Source organism: Anabrus simplex, chromosome 9 (assembly GCF_040414725.1).
Source record: "Anabrus simplex isolate iqAnaSimp1 chromosome 9, ASM4041472v1, whole genome shotgun sequence".
NCBI classification, from domain to species: domain Eukaryota; kingdom Metazoa; phylum Arthropoda; class Insecta; order Orthoptera; family Tettigoniidae; genus Anabrus; species Anabrus simplex.
Genome location: NC_090273.1, coordinates 55,190,770 through 55,212,206, shown reverse-complemented (window position 1 = coordinate 55,212,206; position 21,437 = coordinate 55,190,770). Strand labels below are relative to the sequence as shown.

At 40.5% G+C, this 21,437-nt stretch overlaps 1 protein-coding gene across 2 annotated transcripts in view; it reads left to right on the top strand.

Moving 5' to 3' along the window:
• The window catches only part of LOC136880857 (leucine-rich repeat-containing protein 15), a 58,685-nt gene that overhangs the window by 13,716 nt on the left and 23,532 nt on the right, over nucleotides 1-21,437 (top strand). The window contains exon 2 of one of the 2 annotated variants that reach the window (XM_067153398.2): nucleotides 5,949-12,040. The exons of the other annotated variant lie outside the window; for it this stretch is intronic. Coding sequence (XP_067009499.2) covers nucleotides 5,954-7,873 — 1,920 coding nt within the window. The 5' untranslated portion in view covers nucleotides 5,949-5,953 and the 3' untranslated portion in view covers nucleotides 7,874-12,040. Of the gene's footprint in view, nucleotides 1-5,948; nucleotides 12,041-21,437 lie in introns of those variants that run through there. 2 annotated transcript variants of the gene reach the window in all.

Genomic DNA, 21,437 nt, shown 5'->3' with positions numbered 1-21,437 from the left:
ATTACAGTGCGTGGACTCGATTTTCAAGGCCGGTAAGGAGCTAGCTAGAGCGACGCATCAAGTCGGCCGTGGTACCACAGAGAGAAACTCCGCTCAGCATCTGCAGAGACCAATGGAGGCAGCTAGCTGCTAAAGTGGGTAACAGATCGCGCGCTAGCAGTTAGTTAACTGTTTTCCGCTTGTTAGTGCATGCAAACAAGATGACTGACACGCGCTTTTGTAAGTGTTTTAATCACATGCATTCATTGATGAGCCAGAATAATTAATCAAACGAGAATAAAAATCTCTATCACAGGCAGGAATCGAACCCTGAAATCTCTGGAGTGAAGCCTTCAACGCTGACTGAGAGTGAGTGGCCTCCGTTGCAGGTCCTAATACCACTTTTGAAATTTCGTTAGAGAGCTGCGAATCGAAATCTGGCCTCCGGGGCTAGCAGCTAATCACGTATGTAAACATTAATCGCTACATTTCCAGAAGCGTAACACATAACACTGCTTAAATTTTACTAAGAACACGGGTAATGGTGTATACATGTCGTAGCCCTGTGAAGAAAGCGCAATAATAATAATAATAATAATAATAATAATAATAATAATAATAATAATAATAATAATCCTTCGGTTTTTTTACTATTTGTAGGGTCCCAGGTGCGAACTGATATATACATGTGGATTTTCTCTAGTACAGTGTGTTGACAGAATATAAAGGGGAAAGTGTTGAGACAAACACAATCACTTAGCCGCGTTTATCCTTCTAGCGATATCTGATAGTCATCTGATTACCGTAACTCACGGAAGTCGCCGAAAGAGCGCACTGTTATGTCTGCAGTGCGATATTTGTTTACAGTAACTCACGAAGACGCCGCGATAGCGCACTGATATGTCTCCCCTCCCTGCATAGTAACTCGCCAAGTCGCCGCGGGAGTGTGGTGTGAGGTGTTTTTTAAATATTTGTTCGTGGCGTCGACCTCTAAAGATCTTTTGCCACTACTTGCGCCATATGATATGAGCCTGCGTGTAATTGTAATTGCGGAAGTGTAGAGTGTTGAATGAGAGGAAAGGAACGTTAAGGACGACACAGATACCCAGTCCCCAGGCCAGGGATATTAATCATTTACAATTGAAAACCCCTGACCCGGCCAAGAAACGAACCCGCGGCCGTCGGGTGACAGGCGGACACGTTGCTACCTCCACCGCGGGGCCGGACTGGTGTGAAGTGTTGGAGCGCAGGCTCACTAGTCTTCCCCCTTGCTCCACCCACATCCCCCACCCGAACGACCATGCTATAAAGGTCAGTGCACAAAGAGAACATGTGCTACTTTCCGCAAGGGAGCCGGACATGCCTGGCTAAGAAACCGGCAATATTTTTCGTCGAGGACTGGGAGGTGGTCCTCTGGGAAAGAGAGAGAGCAATCTCTCTCTCACCCTTCCACTATTTTTGATAGGGGGCTGGGAGGTAGCTCCAAGAGAGGGAGGAAAGACCCCCTCCACCCTCCCAAAAAACCAAAACCTCGGTCCCTAACCTAACCCAATGAAGTTAGATTAGCATCCGTGGTTGCAGGTTAGGCTAGGACGACATCGTGACGTCATAACCTTACCTACGTGAGGTTAGACCTGCTCACGTCACATCACAATGACGTCATTGACTAGGGGTCAACGAAATTGCCTCCACCAACAAATTTTGCTTACTTAGCAAAAATTCAAAGTTCCCACCAAAAGCCGTGGGAAAATGCTGAAGAATCACCCATTGTTTTCGAACATACATAGCCCATACAACTTCCATGATTCCCTATTTCAGGCGACACGGCTGTAAGCAGTTCTTATAATTGAAGCCAGTTAGGTTCGGCTTCAAAGCTTGGGTGATAGCTCAGAAGAATGGACATTGCTTGAAAGTTTATCTGCATCGGGGTAAAAGGCTGGGCGTGGTGAGAGATCCAAAGTTGGAACATGGGAAATCTATTGCTCTTACGTTTTGTGTTTCTTTGATAGTTTCTTATCCGAATATTGTTTTTTCTTTTTATTGTGTTAATTTTTTCACTAGTGCCAAATTGATATTTGAACTTGGGAAACAATTGAGCGAAGAGAACGGGTGCTGTACGGTCTATTCGAGTTGCTGAGTGCCCTCTTCCTGGCAAAACAATCGTGAGAAATAGAAGAGAGTAGATTATTGTGTTATGTTGCCTCCGAAAAAAAATTGTCGCCGTATTGCGTTAAAAAATTATTTGAAGAAGTTACGTTAAATATAGTAAATGCCGGGCTGGGTGTCTCAGACGGTCGAGGCACTGGCCTATTGACCCCAACTTGGCAGGTTCGAACGTTGCTCAGTCCGGTGGTGTTTGAAGCTGCTCAAATTCGTCAGCCACATGTCGGTAGATTTACTGGCACGTAAAAGAACTCCTGCGGGACTGAATTTAGGTACATCGACGTCTCTAGAAACCGTAAAAAGAGTAGTTAGTGGGACGTAAATCCAATAACAATATTATTATTTAATATAGTAAATATATATGATTTTCCGTTAATAAAATGATTTTCATTTAAGAATAGTTCCGTGCGTGAAAGGGTTAACTTTATTTAGGGTTGCCCCTTTTTGATATAAGAAATAAGGAACATTAACCTAAAAAATATGGGACTTAACACAAAAATTAGGGACAGTTCATAAATACTTGAAAATCAAACGTTAGGTGACAATTTCAATTAGATTATAACCAGTTTCATTTGCTGAATAAGATAATTATTGAAATTCGTCAGATAAACTAACATGCACTTTCTTAACTGTACAATGCATTAGGTATGACAAAATATGCAGAAAAATATCATTAGAACTACCAGTATCTTATTTTCTCCATCTATACTTCACATTTGTCTTAGCTCACTTTAAAATTGCACTGTCTTAGTGTAACATGTCATAGAACTCTCTACAAGACAGGTTCATGTTTACAGTAATTAGTACTTCATTTTTAATCAAATCTACTGAACACATGTTTCTACTGTTGGACCCAGGAACACTCATTCCAAAAGACATAAGTTTTGCTAATTCTATTAGTTTCTGTTGTCGTTTATGACTAGTAAATACTGACATCTTAACACCGATGTCTTCGATTAGCTTTTGATAACTTCACAATTTACGTAGATTTATTCTCAAACAGCATGATCAATCACGTTGGAAATTGAAATCGAAGACCTACTGAAGTACGCGGCGGAAGACGAGGTAAATAACCCTGCATACCCAGCTATACCAGAAAATGCCGAAACATCACGAGATTTCCTTCTTCTGAGGCTCCAAGGAGGAAAAAAGGAATAATAAAGCTACTTTGAATTTCAATGGCGCTCAAATCAAATACGGATTTTAAAATATTTAGAGAAGGAAGAAGACAAACGCTCGCTTTTACGGGACAACAGGTAACAATGCAGGACGCAAAACGTTCACCTTAAATACGAGATGTCCCGCACAGTACGGGACAGGTGGCAACCCTAACTTTATTGACCACATTGGATGACTTGAATCGTTTCGTGTTCACTTTCTCTTTGAAGGTCGTACTGTTTGGTTCTTGTGATCTGCCCAGTACTGTTGTATTCGGTCCGGTTGTAAATTTCTCAGTTCGTCTGAAATCAAAATAGCCCTATATGCGTCATTTCTACGCAAAATTGTGAGTCCTAAGAAGGGTGTTAATTTATTGATCTTCTCTGCATCTGCTATCCTGAGTCCAACTGGTTTGAGATCTTGCTGAATTTCATTGATCCATTGCCCTCATGACTTCTTTCCAAGATTTCTCAGCACTAGCTGTCTAAAAACCTATTTTCTGGCAGTTCGCATGATGTTAAGGAAATACAAGATTCTTTTCTTCTTCATAGTGCTGGTGATTGGGTCAATCCTTCGATAGACAGTTTCATTAGGAAGGATTATCCAGACTCCTCCGACCTGGTATTATTTATTAATACAAGTTCTGGTGATTCTTCTTTCAGTTTTAAGAAGATCAGATCTTTCGTTTTTAAACTGGATTAAGGTTTCACAAGCGTAAGTGGCTTACGGGAGAGTTACGGTTTTATAGTGTTGGATGAAAGGCATTTCTTATTATACACTGAACAGTTTACAAATTGAGATTTTTCATTTTGTTAGTTCTATTTGTGTATATTTCTTTCTAGTTTAATTTCTGTGTGATGATTTCTCCAAGTTTTGTAAATAGTAGAGCTATGTTAATTATTTGATTGTTTATGAAGACTTTATTTATGCTCAGGGAATTTAATGGGCAACATTCGTAAATGTTTCTTAAAAGGCACTGATGAATCATATGCTTGCATTGTGTTCGTCGGATAGAAACTGTTAGCTTCTGTGCGTTACGTCGTCAGAGCTACAGTACGGCGTGAACATCACCGAGGTAGTGGTACTATGAACAACAAATGTGAAAGAATAGAGCCTTGTACACCACCTGTAACTAATTTGAGCCAAGAACTAATTCTGACATACATTGTAGCTACTGACAGAGTGTTAATACACTGAAGAAAATGGAAATTGCAACACCCAGAAGGAATGTTGTTACATTGTTGCAATTGAACATGCAGGACGAGTGTTCGATTGTGCTTCGATTATTACACTTTCAGGTCCCCTCTGACCGCAAGTTTGGACAACAATCAATACAGGATGTGCCCACCACGAGCTGCAATACATTGATGAATTCGTCGAGGCATGGAGTAAATAAGGCCCTGGATCGCTTCCTGAGGAATTGTGGCCCATGCTTGCTGCACTGCAGGGGTCAGTTGTTCCAGAGTTGTGAGTGGCTGAGGACGGTTGGCCAGTTGTCGACCCATGATGTCCCACACATGCTCAATAGGACTGAGGTCCGGGGATCTGGCGGGCGATGTCGTGGAGAGCTTCTCTGGAGATGCGTGCAGTGTGAACCCGGGCATTGTCCTTCTGAAACATCCCATTAGCAATGTTCGCCATCATAGGGAAAACCACTGGATTGAGTACCCTATCAACGTACTGTCGAGCAGTCATAGTGCCCTCAACAAGCACTAATTGTGATTTCACATTAAAGCCAATAGCTCCCCAGACCATAATGCTTGGTGTTAGCCCTGTGTGCCTCTCGACAATAAGACTTGGATGGCCCCTCTCCCCGGTACGTCGGCGCACACGATTCCGGGAATCACTGCTGGCAAGACAGAAGCGCGATTCATTACCAAAGACGACCCTATGCCATTCGTCAACCCACGTCGATCTTTCCCGATACCAGCCAGCCTTACACGTCGCTGTTGTGGGGTCAATGGCACACCTTCTGCAGGGACATGGGCTCGTAAGCCAGCTGCACGCAGGCGATTACCAACTGTTTGTTGTGTAACGTGTGGTGCCACAGCTGCTCGAATGTGCGCTGCTGTTGCATGGGGTTCCATCCGGGCCATCCGAATGATGTGGCGATCCTCTCTCACAGTTGTCTGTCGCGCTGGGCCTGTGCCAGGTCTACGAGTGTGGGTACATTTATTTGACCTCTGCTGTCATACACGTTTTACCGTAGATGCCTGTCGGCCAACACTTGCAGCGACAGTCCTTACCGATAATCCAGCCTCACACAGCCCAACTATCCGAGCCCTCTCAAACGGCGACAGTCGTTGATAGCGTGCTCTTCTCTGTCGTCGAAGCATGTTTGACGGGGAACACTTCACTGCACAGACTGCAAGTCAACTACTCTACACCAGAGTCCGTATACTGGAGTTGATTCCTCAGCGACCAATCACGTGGGGAGACCTGTAGCAACAATCTAATGATCGTTTACATACCTACATGGTATCGTTCCATATCTTGAAAATCAACACAAACGACCAATGCCTTTATGGTGTTGCAAATTCCATTTTCTTATGTGTATAAGTGCCTTGATTGCCTATAATGACCTACCAACAGTCCCATAATCCTCCGGTACAGCTTGTTGTATACATTCCGTATTTAATCTGTTTCAGGCATCATGGGGGTGGGAAGACTCATGCTGTGGGTCTCCGTAATTGCTATTTCCACCACGCACGTCCAGGGCTGTCCAAGTGGATGTAACTGCAGTCAGACGACAGTAGGATTTAGCTACAGGATACGTGCTAATTGCAGCTATTTGGGACTCAGCGAAGTTCCTTCAGAAGATGACTTGTTGGAAAATTTCATGATATTCGTAATGCAGTTAGTTTCCAATAATATATCAATCATCACTAACGTTAGTTTCTACAATATGGACAATTTGGGCGCCATCGATTTAGAACAGAATCAAATAAGTGAAGTTGAATCTGGTGCTTTTGCAAGATTGACAAAGTTGATCGGTTTAGATATGAGTAAAAATAAGATTACTTACCTGCATCCTGAAACATTTATTAACAATGATATGTTATTGATCTTAGATTTGAGTTATAATATGCTGAGCGTCCCCACAGATAACGTTTTTCTTATCAGTGACAGTGACATAATGATAAAACTGGCTGCATGTAATTTACAACATGTTTCAGAGATAACATTTTCCCGAGTTCCAAATCTGTTGACATTAGACTTGAGCTCAAACAATTTACAAGATTTTAATTTAACTATACTCGACGATAAAGAAGTTATCAAAGTATTCGTTATAAGAAACAACTCTCAAGTTTTATCCATAGAAGGAAGCTTTCCGTCAGCACTACGGATGCTAGACTTAAGTGGAACAGTCTTCGATCTCAAGAAAATATCATTTCCGTACCGTAATAGCTTGGAAATGTTAAATTTGAATGGCTGCAATTTAACTGAAGCTCCAAAGACGATATTGGAAAGATTAACTAACCTGGAAGAGCTTCAACTTAACAACAATAATATTACACACTTTGATACTGCAACAATGAATATCTTCCGTGGTTTACGTCGACTTCATCTCGAAAATAACTCCATTAGCTCTATAGAAATGAACACCTTTGACAAGACTTTTATTTGGAAATTGATCCTCAGTGGAAACCCAATAGATTTTCCGGAGTCAGGCCCGTTCCTTAAAGCACCATTCTTACAGGAACTGGAAATGAGCTCATGTTCTATCTCCCATATTGGAAATGAATCATTTCAAGAAATTAAAAGCCTTAATTATACAGATCTTAGCTATAATCACATTAAAATGATCAGTCGTAATGCCTTCATTGGACTTCGGGAACTCACAACATTGCTACTTCAAAATAATGAAATAGTCACGATAGAGAGGGATTCATTCCTTCACAACATAAAATTGAGAACATTGAACTTATCTGGAAACCCCTTAGTTGTACCCAGTGATGCTCCTCTGTTGTCTGCCCCTTCGTTAAAATCATTAGCTCTAGCGGCGTGTGGATTCACACGGCTTCCTCTAAAAGTATTTTCTCATTCCCTTCACTTAAATACTTTGGACATTTCAAGTAATAAGCTTCAATTCATTGATGTTAAAGTGTTCTCCAAGATGAAGACACTCCAATCATTGAATATGTTTAATAATCCCTTCATCTGTGATTTTCAACTCCGTCCACTTTGGTTGTTGTGTCTGGACAGAAATATAAACTGCTCTGCTTCTTGTGGTCCAGAGAAGGGATCATGGATTGTTTTGGAGGATGTTACTGCACCTGAAGGAACAGAAGATATTTCCACAACAACGGCCTCCACAGTCATGCAGCCTGCCATTGGTGAATCTAAAAGTGAAAAACAATACTCCAGTGGTCAAAGTGTTGCTTCTGCCGTAATGTTGATGCTAAGTTTGGGATTCATTGTAGGTGTAGTGGTGGGTTTGATATCTGGTTGTGTGTTTCTCCAAAAGTATCTTGGAATCAATCGGCGTGAGGACGCTGTATATCATTCTGTGGCTTCAGAGTCAATTACTGCAGAAAGCCTACAAAATTTGTGTGTTAATGACACGAGTTGACTCAAATTTATTAGTAGAAATAAACGAATAGAGCTAGGAACCGCTATCTCTTTTTATTTATGAATAACTGTTTCTTGGAACTAAGTCTTCTGGTTTCAAAACTCGTATGTTCATATTTCTCCTAAAATGAGTCATGAACTCCATTTTCCACCGTTCACGAAAATATACATCCTAATATCGCAATAGATGTGCAAACTTTAGTTCAGTGGCGAGGCGTGATTTCACAGATTTCTAAGCAATAATTGCGAGCTGAAATGCTTCATTCGCTTCCGAGGGGAATTTATATGCAGTATGCGTTCACGCATGCCTATTACTAAATAATAACTACATACCAGTACTTGTAATAACATACAGGGTGGTGTCGTGAACAACATGAATGGGGTTTACGTGTGGTAGGATGTTGGTCATAGCATTAAATAATTTGGAAAACAAACAACTGTCTTTTTATTACCTGTTGTATTTAGTCAATCACATCCTTTCGAGGGGTAATTCAAATGAGATTAGCCAGTTAATGTTGCTTAATGTGCCCTGGTCTAGAAAACCAAGAATAACGTCTGTGAGGGTTCATTTCGCTGACTACACGACACCTCGTAATCTGCAGGCCTTCGGGCTGAGCAGCGGTCGCTTGGTAAGCCAAGACTCTTCAGGGCTGTAGTGCCATAGGTTTAGGGGGGTTGCTAATTCTGCAAGTGGCTTCAAACCGGTTTGAGTATACCAGTCGAAGAATAGCCACTGGTACTGCAGTTCGAGTCGAAGTCCACTGTTCACATCTGTACGGTTGATTAACGACTATTTCCGTAAGTGACCGATCGGCTCTCAGTTACCGATGCCGAAAAATCAGCATGCAAGTCAAACACACTCTGGCTTTCAGCCGGTATGACGGTTATTTTGCTACGGTGCGATGTTGTCAGCTCGGAGGTCGATCTTCCGATCCCTCCTCTAGAGAGAGGTACTTCAATTCGTGCTCTAAAGACAGTTTTAAAACCAATGGTAGATTAGGCAACACCGCCTCGCAAATCTCATTTGAATTCACTCAAGAAGAGATTTGATTGGTTAAATTCAGCAGCTGATATAATGACAAACGTGCGAGATATCGAATTATATTTTTAATATCATTTATCAGTATGACCAACACTGCAACGTTCGTATTCCCGGTTCCTGTTGTTTCGTTGTTTCTTTTCTTTTCCTTTTTTTTTTTTTTTTTTTTTTTGCAAGTTGCTTTACGTCGCTCCGACACAGATAGGTCTTATGGCGACGTTAGGACCGGAAAGGGCTAGGAATGGGAAGGAAGCATCCATGGTCTTAATTAAGGTACAGCCCCAGCATTTGCCTGGTGTGGGAATGGGAAAAACGGAAAACTATCTTCAGGGCTGACGACAGTGGGGTTCGAACCCACTATCTCCCCGAATACTTGATACTGGCTGCACTTAACCGACTGCAGCTATCGAGCTCGGTCCTGCTGTTTCCGAACAAATGGTATGTAAATATTATTGTAAATTATTTAAATCTGTGCCTCCTGACTTCGCCCAAATATCTTTCTGAGTAGGAAACAAAAATGAGGCCAGTAATCGAACCTACACAATTACATACATTCACGCAACCATCATTAGCCTCGTAATTATGACTTTTCAGTTATCGTGACAAATTGTTTTTTACTTTAAATGTGGAATGAACGTACGCAAGACGTTGTTGAGTATGAAAAGGCTGTCACGGAAACTGACACTCAAAGGGCTTGCTATAAAACACAGTGTATTTAACAAGTATTGACTACTGCTTATCAAGAAGGAAAGATTCTCAGAAAGTAGACTGTCTGTTACATCCAGAGACTAATGGAATGCACCCACCAGATTTGGTACTCTTTGGTTTTTGAGAACAGCTTTTTTTTTTTTTTTGTACAAAAAAGAACGATGTAAATAAAGTTTTAAGTTTGTGGAAAAAGGTAACTATCAGACGAATTCCGTTTTATCGTGTAGATTTTCGGGTTCGACGTAACACTGTCTCTCTTATCACAACCTCGACAATTGTTGATAAGAAGTTTTCGTAGAATTGAAATTTCCTCATCATATCCACCTTTAACTGGACAAGGTGAGTGGAAGTGTGGGGTGGGGAGATTGGCAGCCAAAGTGATAAAGGAGTGCTGTGTTTAGCGGAAGGTCATGGGTTCGATTCCCTGTCAGGAAGTCGAACAGGTTAGAAATGTGTCTTCACTTCTGGAGTGGCAGGTGGTAGTTGGGGTTTACTCAGCCTGCACCAGAAATGAGTTCTAGGTTATTTTCTTTGTGCAACTTCAATCAATCAATCAATCAATCAATCAATCAATCAATCAATCAGGCGATCATTCAAACAATCAATCAATTTATTAATCAATCCCTATCCGTTATTTGCCTAGTAATTTTTTAAATGGTTTCAAAGAATTTGAAAATTTATCGGACATCTTTCTTGACAAATTCTTCTAGGCCCTGAATCCTCCGGATTAAAAGAATATTTGCCCCAGTTTGTCTTTTTGAATACCAACTTTATCTTCATATTAAATTTCCTACTATTTAAGACGTGTTCGTCTACTAAGAACTTCCTCGCCATCTCTCCGCTGCCAGCTCGGAACATAACGCTTAGTCGAGCAGCTCGTCTCCTAACTCCCAAGCCTTCTCAGCAATAAGTTTGCAACCTTTTCATAACACTACACTTTTGTCGGAAACAAATCGCGCGGCTTCCTTTTGGATACTTTTCAGTTATGGAATCATACTCATACCAGCAACTTACAAGCCCTCACCTTCACGTCTCCTTCACGTCTTTACTACAAGCACTAAAAACCCTGGTATCAATATGAAGAGATGTGTAACATTCGTTAATGTGATTACTCAAATTACGCTATTTTCTTATATTAACATCTAGGTACTTAATAGTGCTATTGCGATTATAAATTGCGGAAGCCTTTACCTTCCACTCTTCCGAAGGAATTCAGGACTCAATTGACGTTATATTGCTCCTTTAGTTAAGGAAATGAATATTGGACTACTATTAACTTTGGACTTGTATTCTTATTGAATATTTAAAATACTAACAAAACAATACTCTGTTTCACTATTTGAAATTCTATAAAATCGAACATTAACTACAATCATTCTTTTAAGGTTACTGCATCGAGACTCTGGAATACACTCCCAATGGATATTCGGAACTTTACTTCCTCTCATACATTTAAATCTGCTCTCCGAAGTTTACCTCTGCATATATAACTGAGAGGTGTGAGTCATCGTGTATATGTTGTGTGAATGGGTTTTCTTTTATCTATTATTATTTATATATTCCCTCTTTGTATTCTTATTATCGTAGCTGCTATTGGGAATTAGAAGTGAGAGGGTAAAATATGTGCAGACAACAAAAATACCCGGGTGTGTGGGATATAGCGCATGTAGAGCGGTGGTATAAAAACTGGAAAAACCCTACAGAATGGTAAGCTTTTTATACTCTCTGAATGAATTTCGAGGTAAAGTTTGACAGTTCACCAACTTAAGTGCAGTAATAATATTTTGTTTTGAGATTTTGATTTTGAGTGAATACTATGAAATAAACCTTTCACAGAAGGATAAATATTACACAGTGAGGCGTACAGTACAAGGTTACATAGATACTCATTGACTGATTATTACCTTATTTAACACATGTCAGGTGCAATAAAACAACAGAGTGATTAACAATGAGATTACAATACCATATGAGGAGGTTAGGTTGAATTTAGAGAGGTATTTTCTTAATCCACTTCGTTTGTGATACACTCTTTCAATGTGGCATTCTAAATGTTCATTCAGATGAGAGACTGTATTCCCTTCACTGCCCCGTGTAATCACTGCTATAGAACATATTTAGCACACAAACAAGACGCTTTTCTATATTTTTATATAAATTTTTGGTAAGTGGATGACTCAGATATGCTACACAATTATTTTAATTTACAATAAGTCCTGAAGTAGCAAGCATAGACAATGTTCCAATATGGATAAATTTGTAAGGTCTTAAAAATAATTTTATTTAAACTAAACTTCCTGTTATAGTGTACCTCCTTTACTGATCTCATTGTTGTTTTGTATCATAATTAATAAAAACGGTGTCGTGCAGATGCATGATGCATATCTTTAATATGTCTTGCAATAAAATTGAAAATATAAAGTATAATGCCTTTATGTTATTATAGTAGTAACATAATGCCTACAAACTCCATTTTCCTGCTGACATACCAACTTTTAATTAGCTCCTTTCTGACTAACCTGATTTTAAAACCAGGCGAATGCTGGGGTTATACCTTAATTACGGTCAAGGTCACTTCCTTCCCACCCCAAGCGGTTTCTTATCCCATCGCCGTAACACCTATGTGTGTTGATACGACGTAAAGAAGACTGTAGAAATAAAAATAAATAAAAATGCCTACTTATTTATCCTGAATTACGAAATTAATCGGTCAACGTAATCAAAGTACAGCATATGGTACATTGTTCGTCCTATCTTCAATTATCACAAATATCATGACTATCCGGCTGTAATACGGGAGTTCCACAAAATGTAGTTTAAATATAGTGAAACATGCCTGAGCGGCCACCTTCAATTAGCAGACAGCTCAATAAATGGCCATTTTTCTCCGGAACTGATTAATTTTCCCATAAACCTGTGATGATATCGCCTCCTTTAAAAGGTCACACCAGACTACGGTCAACGGCTAGACACATTTCCCAAACTGACCTGATGAAGCGGTTTGTCATATCACCTCCGAATACTCTGTTCATCCGTGAGACACTCATATAGGGTAATTCCGGGAGAGTTGCCGCACTTTGTATGTCTTTTGTTATATCTCGGTATATTTACTTTAAAAATTGTTGCAAATTCATCGAGCATAATTTGAAAACATGTACATTTGATCAGGGATGAACAAAATATTGGCAATTGAAAGTAAATGGGAGAAAGGAGTGAACAAAGGAATTGTTGCATCTGCGGCGTCTCTCCCTGGATCCCGGTATAGATGCCGACTTTGCTCGGGAGAGGTGCCGCGAGTAAAATAATTAATGAAAAAATCAAATTTAAGCCAATTTCTTCAACTTTAATATAACCGAACACTAGAACGTACTACAAGACAATTATATCCACATAATATAATCATTCAATGGAAAAAATCTATCTGATAATTTACAACATTAAAATCATATTTTAATTTCGATTTACTATAAATGTGCATGTGCAATGGATTCTTCACTGTGTTATATAAAACCCCACGGCACTTAACACCCTTGAAATGGCTCTGGCCTGCACAGCGACCGCTGCTCAGCCCGAAGGCCAACTATCAGGGAGAGACGCTGCATCCTCCTGTTTTCATACCTCAAGGCTATCATGGCCCAAAATTAGCTTACTCTCAACTACAGTTACGTTTCTGACGTCTACTGTACTAAAAACGTCTGATTTAAGCATTGGAAGCCAACTTAATATACAATAAATTAACACACGCAAAAACTTTGTCAGGAGGAAACATGTACTCGCCTCATGATATCGGCTATAATTGGCGTAATATACGAGCAAATTTCGTCACACTCGCAGACAGTCGTTCTTCCTTAGAAACTGAAAAACCACACATATTGCCATCTAGCTGTAACGATGGGAACCTTTAGCTACAGTGTATGCGGCATCTCTACCGGGGCGGCATCTGTCCCGGATTTACCTTAGTAGTTCAGTTTCTCTTTTCTGTTATTGCAGAGAGATAATCCAACAGATAGCCGCCCCTATTAGGGTACCGATAGATCAGCCTCCTAATGAGTTCATATGATGTTTGGATTAAGCAGGGCTTGAGTTACCTTGTGTCATTTTGTTAATAATGAATAAGTTTATAAGTTTCTCTTCAAAAGAGTCATGCCATTCATGATATTCGAGTAACTGCAACGTGTATTTATTAATTTAGGTTTGTAATATTTAATTGTGTTATAACCGGTTATAGTATCTGATTTGATTAGATTACGATTTCATTTAAATGAGTAACAAGTGCTGCACAGGTTCTTCTATCAGATTTTGCCAGGATTCAAAGAAAGGATATTCAGACTGAGAGTGTGGATAGAGGAATCCATAAGCCTTCCAAGTTATACCTCTATAAGCAATACATACATATTATACCTCACACCACTTCCTAAGTACTATACCAACGATGAATATTCGCTATCTTAGACTCCAAATTCTTCTTCTATAAACAACACATTCGTATTGCACTTTACACCACCTCCCATACGCCATCTTAGAGCTCGCATCCGAGTGCCTGACATTAGTAGCCAAAGTTATTCCTATATAAGCAATGCATACATATTAAACCCTTTTTTATAACACGCTACTACAGTACCACAGGCCATCAAACAAATTCTACATACCTACAAGGACATAGGGCTTATAACTACGACGTTACAAAGCTCCTAATAAAATCAACCTAAAAGAATGGTTTCTTAATAAGAAAGCGGATTACTTTCTATACAGGTAATGTATAGCAGCCATCATGCTTAGTATCCCAAGCTAGTACAGGTAAGAGCGCCCGATTAAGAAGAAAAAGGAGAAGCTGCCAGAATTGTCAGAATTTCTCCCCCTTCCTCAGCAAGTTGGTTAAGGTAAGTCTACAGTCTTCAAAGCATCGGATTGGGGTCTGTAAAGTTGGCAATCCCCCGGACAGTTGGGCAAATAGCCGCCATCTTGCCTACTTAGGGGCATACTCAGGTCTGTACAAGCCTGCACACATAGCCAGCCAACCTACTTTTCGAATCTCCCACTCCTAGTCTGAAAAGATGGTAATCCATCTGTCAGATTAGCACACCTGTAGCTACTTAGTTTTCAAAACAATCCACCAGAGTGCAGCACACGACCCTTCGTTGCGTGACAGCTGCCAAACACAAACGTGCCCATTTTTCATTTTGCCCACCAACACAATTTCAAATTTCTCGCTCTTTAAACGCAGGCCCCACAGAAAATCAGAAGCCAGCTCGTGCTGTGACGTCATCAGTCACGTGACCGGCAACAGCCAACAGCCAATCAGCGATCGGCCTACTATTCCCCTGTACTCCCTAGTAACAAATCTGAAAACAATCACTCAATACTAATCCCAGACAATTAATTGCTATGTTGTATCATAGAACAAAATACGCCACTTTTAAACAATCATTTCATATTCAATTATGAAACTGAGGATAATTTTCTAAGGAATATAACGCTAGATTTTACCATAAATATCCCTTGCTATACTAAGTTCCATGGTGTATCTCAAAACAAATTACGCCACCTGTAAGTAATCAATAGAGAGTGACTCCAATTACAGGTGACTTAAATAAGTTACAGTTTACAAGACCTTTAGCGAAAGAAATTGAAATAATATGTAGGAACCAAATAAAAATGTGGAAATATTGCCATTGATGCCTTCACGGCCCGTACTTATAGACATGGTATAGGCTTTTGGGCTTATGCCGTGTCAAGAAAATAAGGTGAAATTCTTTACGTTTCGCACAGAACTTTGCTCTGCGTAATGAGAAGAAAATCTCGACTGTCCACGAGAAAGGCTTCTCAAACAATGAGGCTTGAATTTAGACGTTATAACAGAAGTGGAAATGGTAAGTTCATTCGTCACCAGATGGCTCCCCGAACGCGGTACTGCGCGAGCGTTCGAAGAGGAAGCTGACGGAACTATCAGAGTCACATAACATAACAGGTGAACGTGTACAGTCGAGATTTTCTCCTGATGACGCAGAGCAAATCTCTCTGTGAAACGTAAAGAATTTCACCTTATTTTCTTGACACGGCACAAGCCCAAAAGCCTATATCATGTTTAAAAATGTGGAAAGTTACGAGAAATTGTATATAATAAAAACGTTTACAAAAAAAAAGCCTTGTCCACTATTGGACCGATTTGCTAAATTTTCTTTTTTATTCTCTGTAGAATTACTTGCCGGTGAATCATCAAATATTGATAGGTCTCTAACTTCAGTCAACTTTGAGTAATCCCAAATTCAAATCACTAAATGACCACTCCAATAATTGCAGGCGAAGGCTTAACCTGGCCCGCAATACATTCTGTACTTACAAGGTTATTCATTAATATTCTGATATATGTGATGTTCATCCTTAAAATGTGATTGCTTGCAGATATGTTTACTACCTGGCAAGCCGGAGAGTATACATTTCCTCTAATCTTAAATAATACTAATATCTGGTAATTATTCTTTGATAATCTGACCTTCCCCAGCTACTAAGTATACTCAACAGATGGGAAAACGTTCCTAATAACTTACTAATAATAATAATGTTATTTGTTTTACGTCCCTCTAACTACTTTCCAAGGTCTTCGGAGACGCCGAGGTGCCGGAATTTAGTCCCGCAGGAGTTCTTTTACGTGCCAGTAAATCTACCGACACGGGGCTGTCGTATTTGAGCACCTTCAAATACCACCGGACTGAGCCAGGATCGAACCTGCCAAGTTGGGGTTAGAAGGCCAGCGCCTTAACCGTCTGAGCCACTTAATAACTTACTTGCTCCAAAGAGAAAACAGTCTACGTACACACAGACGGGAAAGAATCAAGTCGACTAGCCTTCTGTACGATCATTAATAAACCGCAGGGACAAACTGTTGGAAAAATAGGTGTCTACTTACCCGAACCAGCCCAATTGTATGTTGCACTACCTCGGGCAAGACGGCTTGAAAATACGCCTGAATGTTCGAATATTACATGGCTTGAAGTGTTATAAACTACACTACGAGTGAGTCTCTTACTACATGCCGGCAATAAATTTTCAGAAATCTATCGAAAAGTGCAGGCAGAACAATATGAATATGATCTATTTATAATGAAAGCAGCAGGAGCTCGCTAGTATGTTTTAAATTATTCTATAGGCAATAAAACAAACTATCTCCAAACGAAAGTAAGCACCTTACTAACTAATTAAAAAGTAAACAAACAAATCACACCCTAAATTTACACTCCATCGCAAGGCTGGCCATTTAATATATAGTAATTACTTCCACAGTAAACTTTCCTTAGTAATTTGATAACGCTGTTAAGACCATGAGCGAATTTTAAAATCATAGTTATCAATGGTATCTTGTAAATTATGATACGTTGAGCACATCCTAACTATCGGTGGAAAATACTGTTTAAGAAATTAGAATCATTAAGAGCTACCTGGATCTTGATTTTCCTTTTCTGGCATTGAAGGGTATTTCTTGAGGAAACAAGAACTATCTATGATTTACAAATTTTTGCTGAAATCTCTCGTGTTTGCATTAATAATATGTAGTTAATCTCACTCAGGAATTCACTGAAATGAGTAATATCGCTTGTAATATAAATAATGTAGGAAATGTTTCAGAACTTTCCCAATCTGATTCTTTTTTTTTTTTTTTGTGCTAGCTGCTTTACGTCGCACCGACACAGATAGGTCTTATGGCGACGATGGGACAGGGAAGGACTAGGAGTGGAAAGGAAGCGGCCGTGGCCTTAATTAAGGTACAACCCCAGCATTTGCCTGGTGTGAAAATGGGAAACCACGGAAAACCATCTTCAGGGCTGCCGGCAGTTGGGCTCGAACCCACGATCTCCCGGATGCAAGCTCACAGCCGCGCGCCTCTACGCGCACGGCCAACTCGCCCGGTAAATCTGATTCTAGTAAGAACTAGTAGTTAAATTCATAATTCAGCACTTTGCTTTCTAAGTAGCTAGTTTACTCTAAACGTATAGTGCAGCTGGCACCTTACGGATTCCGCTGTAGCAGTTCGCATATTTCAGAAACCGCTAAGGCGCCGGGCTGTCTATTCACTTTTTTTTCCTACTTGCTTTTTACATCGCACCGACACAGGGACGATGGGAGAGGAAAGGCCTAGGAATGGGAAGGAAGCGGCCGTGGCCTTAATTAAGGTACAGCCCCAACATTTGCCTGGGGTAAAATGGGAAACTAAGGAAAACCATATTCAGGGCTGCCGACAGTGGGGTTCGAACCAACTATCTCCCGGATGCGACCTCAGAGCTGCACTCTCCTAACCGCACGGACAACTCGCCCGGTGTGTATTTACTAGAGGGTGAAAGAACTTACCACTGTCGTCCATGCGACTGTGGTAAATCTAACACTTCTAAAGAATTCCCTAGCAAGAGAATTTATTCAGCTTTGAACTGAAATTGTCTTGCTTAGATTTTTGCCCATACAAACGACGAATTACGCTAACATGGAAATAATGAAATAATTATTTCTATAAAATGGAATATTACATATTTTCCACTATTCAATACTTATAAAGGTAAAACATATATATTGGAACACTTTTCGATGTCTTTGACCTTCTTCAGATATTAATTCGAATATGTAATATATAAATAAATAAACAATACATAAATAAACAATAAATATGAATAATTAAAAATATTGGTTTCGAAGTCATAACGGATCCGTATGGTATTTCATCACCATCCTCATCATCTGTTTACCCTCCGGGTTCGGCTTTTCCCTCGGACTCAGCGAGGGATCCCACCTCTACCGCCTCAAGGGCAGTGTCCTGGAGCTTCAGACTCTGGGTCGGGGGATATAACTGGGGAGAATGACCAGTGCCTCGCCCAGGCGGCCTCACCTGCTATGCTGAACAGGGGCCTTGTGGAGGGATGGGAAGATTGGAAGGGATAGACAAGGAAGAGGGAAGGAAGCGGCCGTGGCCTTAAGTTAGGTACCATCCCGGCATTCGCCTGGAGGAGAAGTGGGAAACCACGGAAAACCACTTCGAGGATGGCTGAGGTGGGAATCGAACCCACCTCTACTCAGTTGACCTCCCGAGGCTGAGTGGACCCCGTTCCAGCCCTCGTACCACTTTTCAAATTTTCGTGGCAGAGCCGGGAATCGAACCCGGACCTCCGGGGGTGGCAGCTAATCACGCTAACCACTACACCACAGAGGCGGTTCCGTATGGTATTTATCAATTGGAAATAATATTCAGTCATGTTGACTGGCGATGGCGACGGTTTTTAACATGATTGCTTTAAGCAGAAAAACTACGTGGTCATCAGACCATATCGACAAGGGAAATAGTGAAGATGACTATCAAAATAGGAAAAAATCATGAACAAATGAGACAAGAAGGTGTAATTTAAGGAGGAAAAAGGGCTCACTCTACATTAGATGCCCTAATATCACAAAGACGGAAGAAACCACTTGTTCTTTCTTTCTTTCTTTCGTTCTTTCTTTCTTTCTTTCTTTCTGAAAACCGACGAGACACACGTCTCAATGTGCACCCGACATAACGTGAGGAACGCAGTTTCGATAGTACTCGTAATTTGCGGAATGAAGTGGCACTGTATCTTATTTCTCGGGGTCTGCTGTTATCAGTAAGATACGAGTCCCGCGCTTAAGGTTTCTATTTTGAGATATCGCTCAGTGTAACAAAAGTCAATGAAGAGAGAACATTAGTTAGTGGGAAGTGTGTGTGTCTTCATTCGCAAGGTAATTTTCTGGATTGTTCTATTAAGTTACCTTAACTTCTTTCATACATACATACACACATACTGTACCAGGAAAAATGCCTGTCTTTGAGGCGCTGACACTAGCTTGAAGAGCATGGACTATTTCTGAGGGTGTGGCATGAAAACATTGGAGTTGGTACAGAGAGGGGTATTAGTTCACTGAACTTAGATTTTTTGAGAATCTGATTTTCTTGTTCATTGAAGACAAATTAATATCACCTTTCTTACAAGTTGAGTTGAAGCGTCGTAGCAGGCTGGAATCTCCGGACTCCGGGATGGTTGCTGGGCACGGCCTGGACAGGAACCACGCCCGTCGTGGATGTGAAGTTCTCGACGTTCTGGAATTTCTCGAAGTTCTCGAGAATTTGAGAGTTCTCGATTCTCCAGGCGCACACGTTGCGGGATTCGATCTCACAAGACAATGGTGATGAAAGGTGAGGCGTGATTCACACACAAGTCCCCCGTACGGCATTCAACTTACTTGTAGCACTGTTAAATAAATTGACCTTTAAATTATTGCGTTCACCCATTGCAAATGAAATATGTCAAGTGTTAATCAAACTGACACTAACATCTTGATTCGAACACCTCGCTGAATCGTAAATGTTCATAAACTGTCACTTGAAAATAAGACGATCGAACTGAATATCTGACCGTTTGTTAGATGTTAGTCGAATTAATACTCCTCCTCCTAAATTTATAATGTCAAGTTCATGACATGAGCTTGTTAACATTGGCATGGAAGACTAGAATGTTCTATTGGGTCACTAATCATTGTCATCACAGTTCCTAATTCACTGATCTCTACAGTTTATGATTAGAGCACAATATTAAGCACAAGATGCACAGTTTATGCAAGTTCAGGACACATTGGCACGTTTGTAATAAATTAAATTAAATGGCACCCGGAAATGTCCTATTCCGTCTATAAACAAAATTACGTGTACCTGAAAACTGTTAAGCAATGTCATTAAGTGATCATTGAAGTAAAATTGCACTTGGAAAGAGTCTAACACTGTCCATGAAAAATGATTACGAAGTATAAATTATAAGTCAAATTATGACACTGAATGTTCTATGTTCCCTCGGAACTGCACGAGAGGAAAACACAAACTCAGATATGGCATGAGTACTCTATGTTTCCACAGTCTGTTACGATGACACAAGTTCAAACACGAGTCCAGATGCGGCACTCGAAAAATATTGCACGTTCCCACAATTTGTTATGAAACATAAGTTCGAACGTAATACCCTGAAATATTCTAAGTTTCCACAGTTCGCCACGAAGCACAAGTTCAATGTGGTACTTGGAAAATTGTAACATTCACAAGAAAATTTTTATGTTTCCACAGCTTGTCGCAAAACACAAGTCCAAATGAGACACTCGGAAAATTTCTATGTCCCCAAAGTCTATTCACGAAATGCAAGTTCAAAATACAAGTTCAAATGTAGCACTTGGAAAAGTTACAACACTCACGAGAAAAATCCTAAGTTCCTTTAGTTAGTCAGTGAAACACAAGTCCTAACATGGCACTTGAAGAAAATTAAAGTTCCAACTCCGCCGGAACCGAACATTCGAAATGCAAAGACTCGTCCGAGCATAGGTTCGGTCCGCACTCGTAGAGCTCCACCCGTCACCCGTGTCGCAGAGACGGTGGAGTAACACACACTGACCCTGTAGTCCGGATCGCCCTCCTTTTATACCATATTGTGACGAAGCATCTAGATCGTGGGTATTATCCACCCTTATAACTTCTAAAGTACGCGGTGGATTTTCTCAAGAATTTGATAGATTGCATCTATTATGATGGCCTCCACGTTGGCGATGTCAAAACAATAATATTTTAACGCTAAATATACTTTTGCACATGGGCCGGGACATGACCATATATGGTCACGCTTGGCTGTGCGGAGCTCACTCCAAGCGGCTACGTCACGGCTGAGTACGTCAGCGAGTTCAGCGGCCTGCCTATCTTCCACCTCGCGCGAAGTTCAACACACATACTTCGAACTTCTTTTACGTAGCGTCGTTTCCGGTACAATACACACATCCATCCATCTTT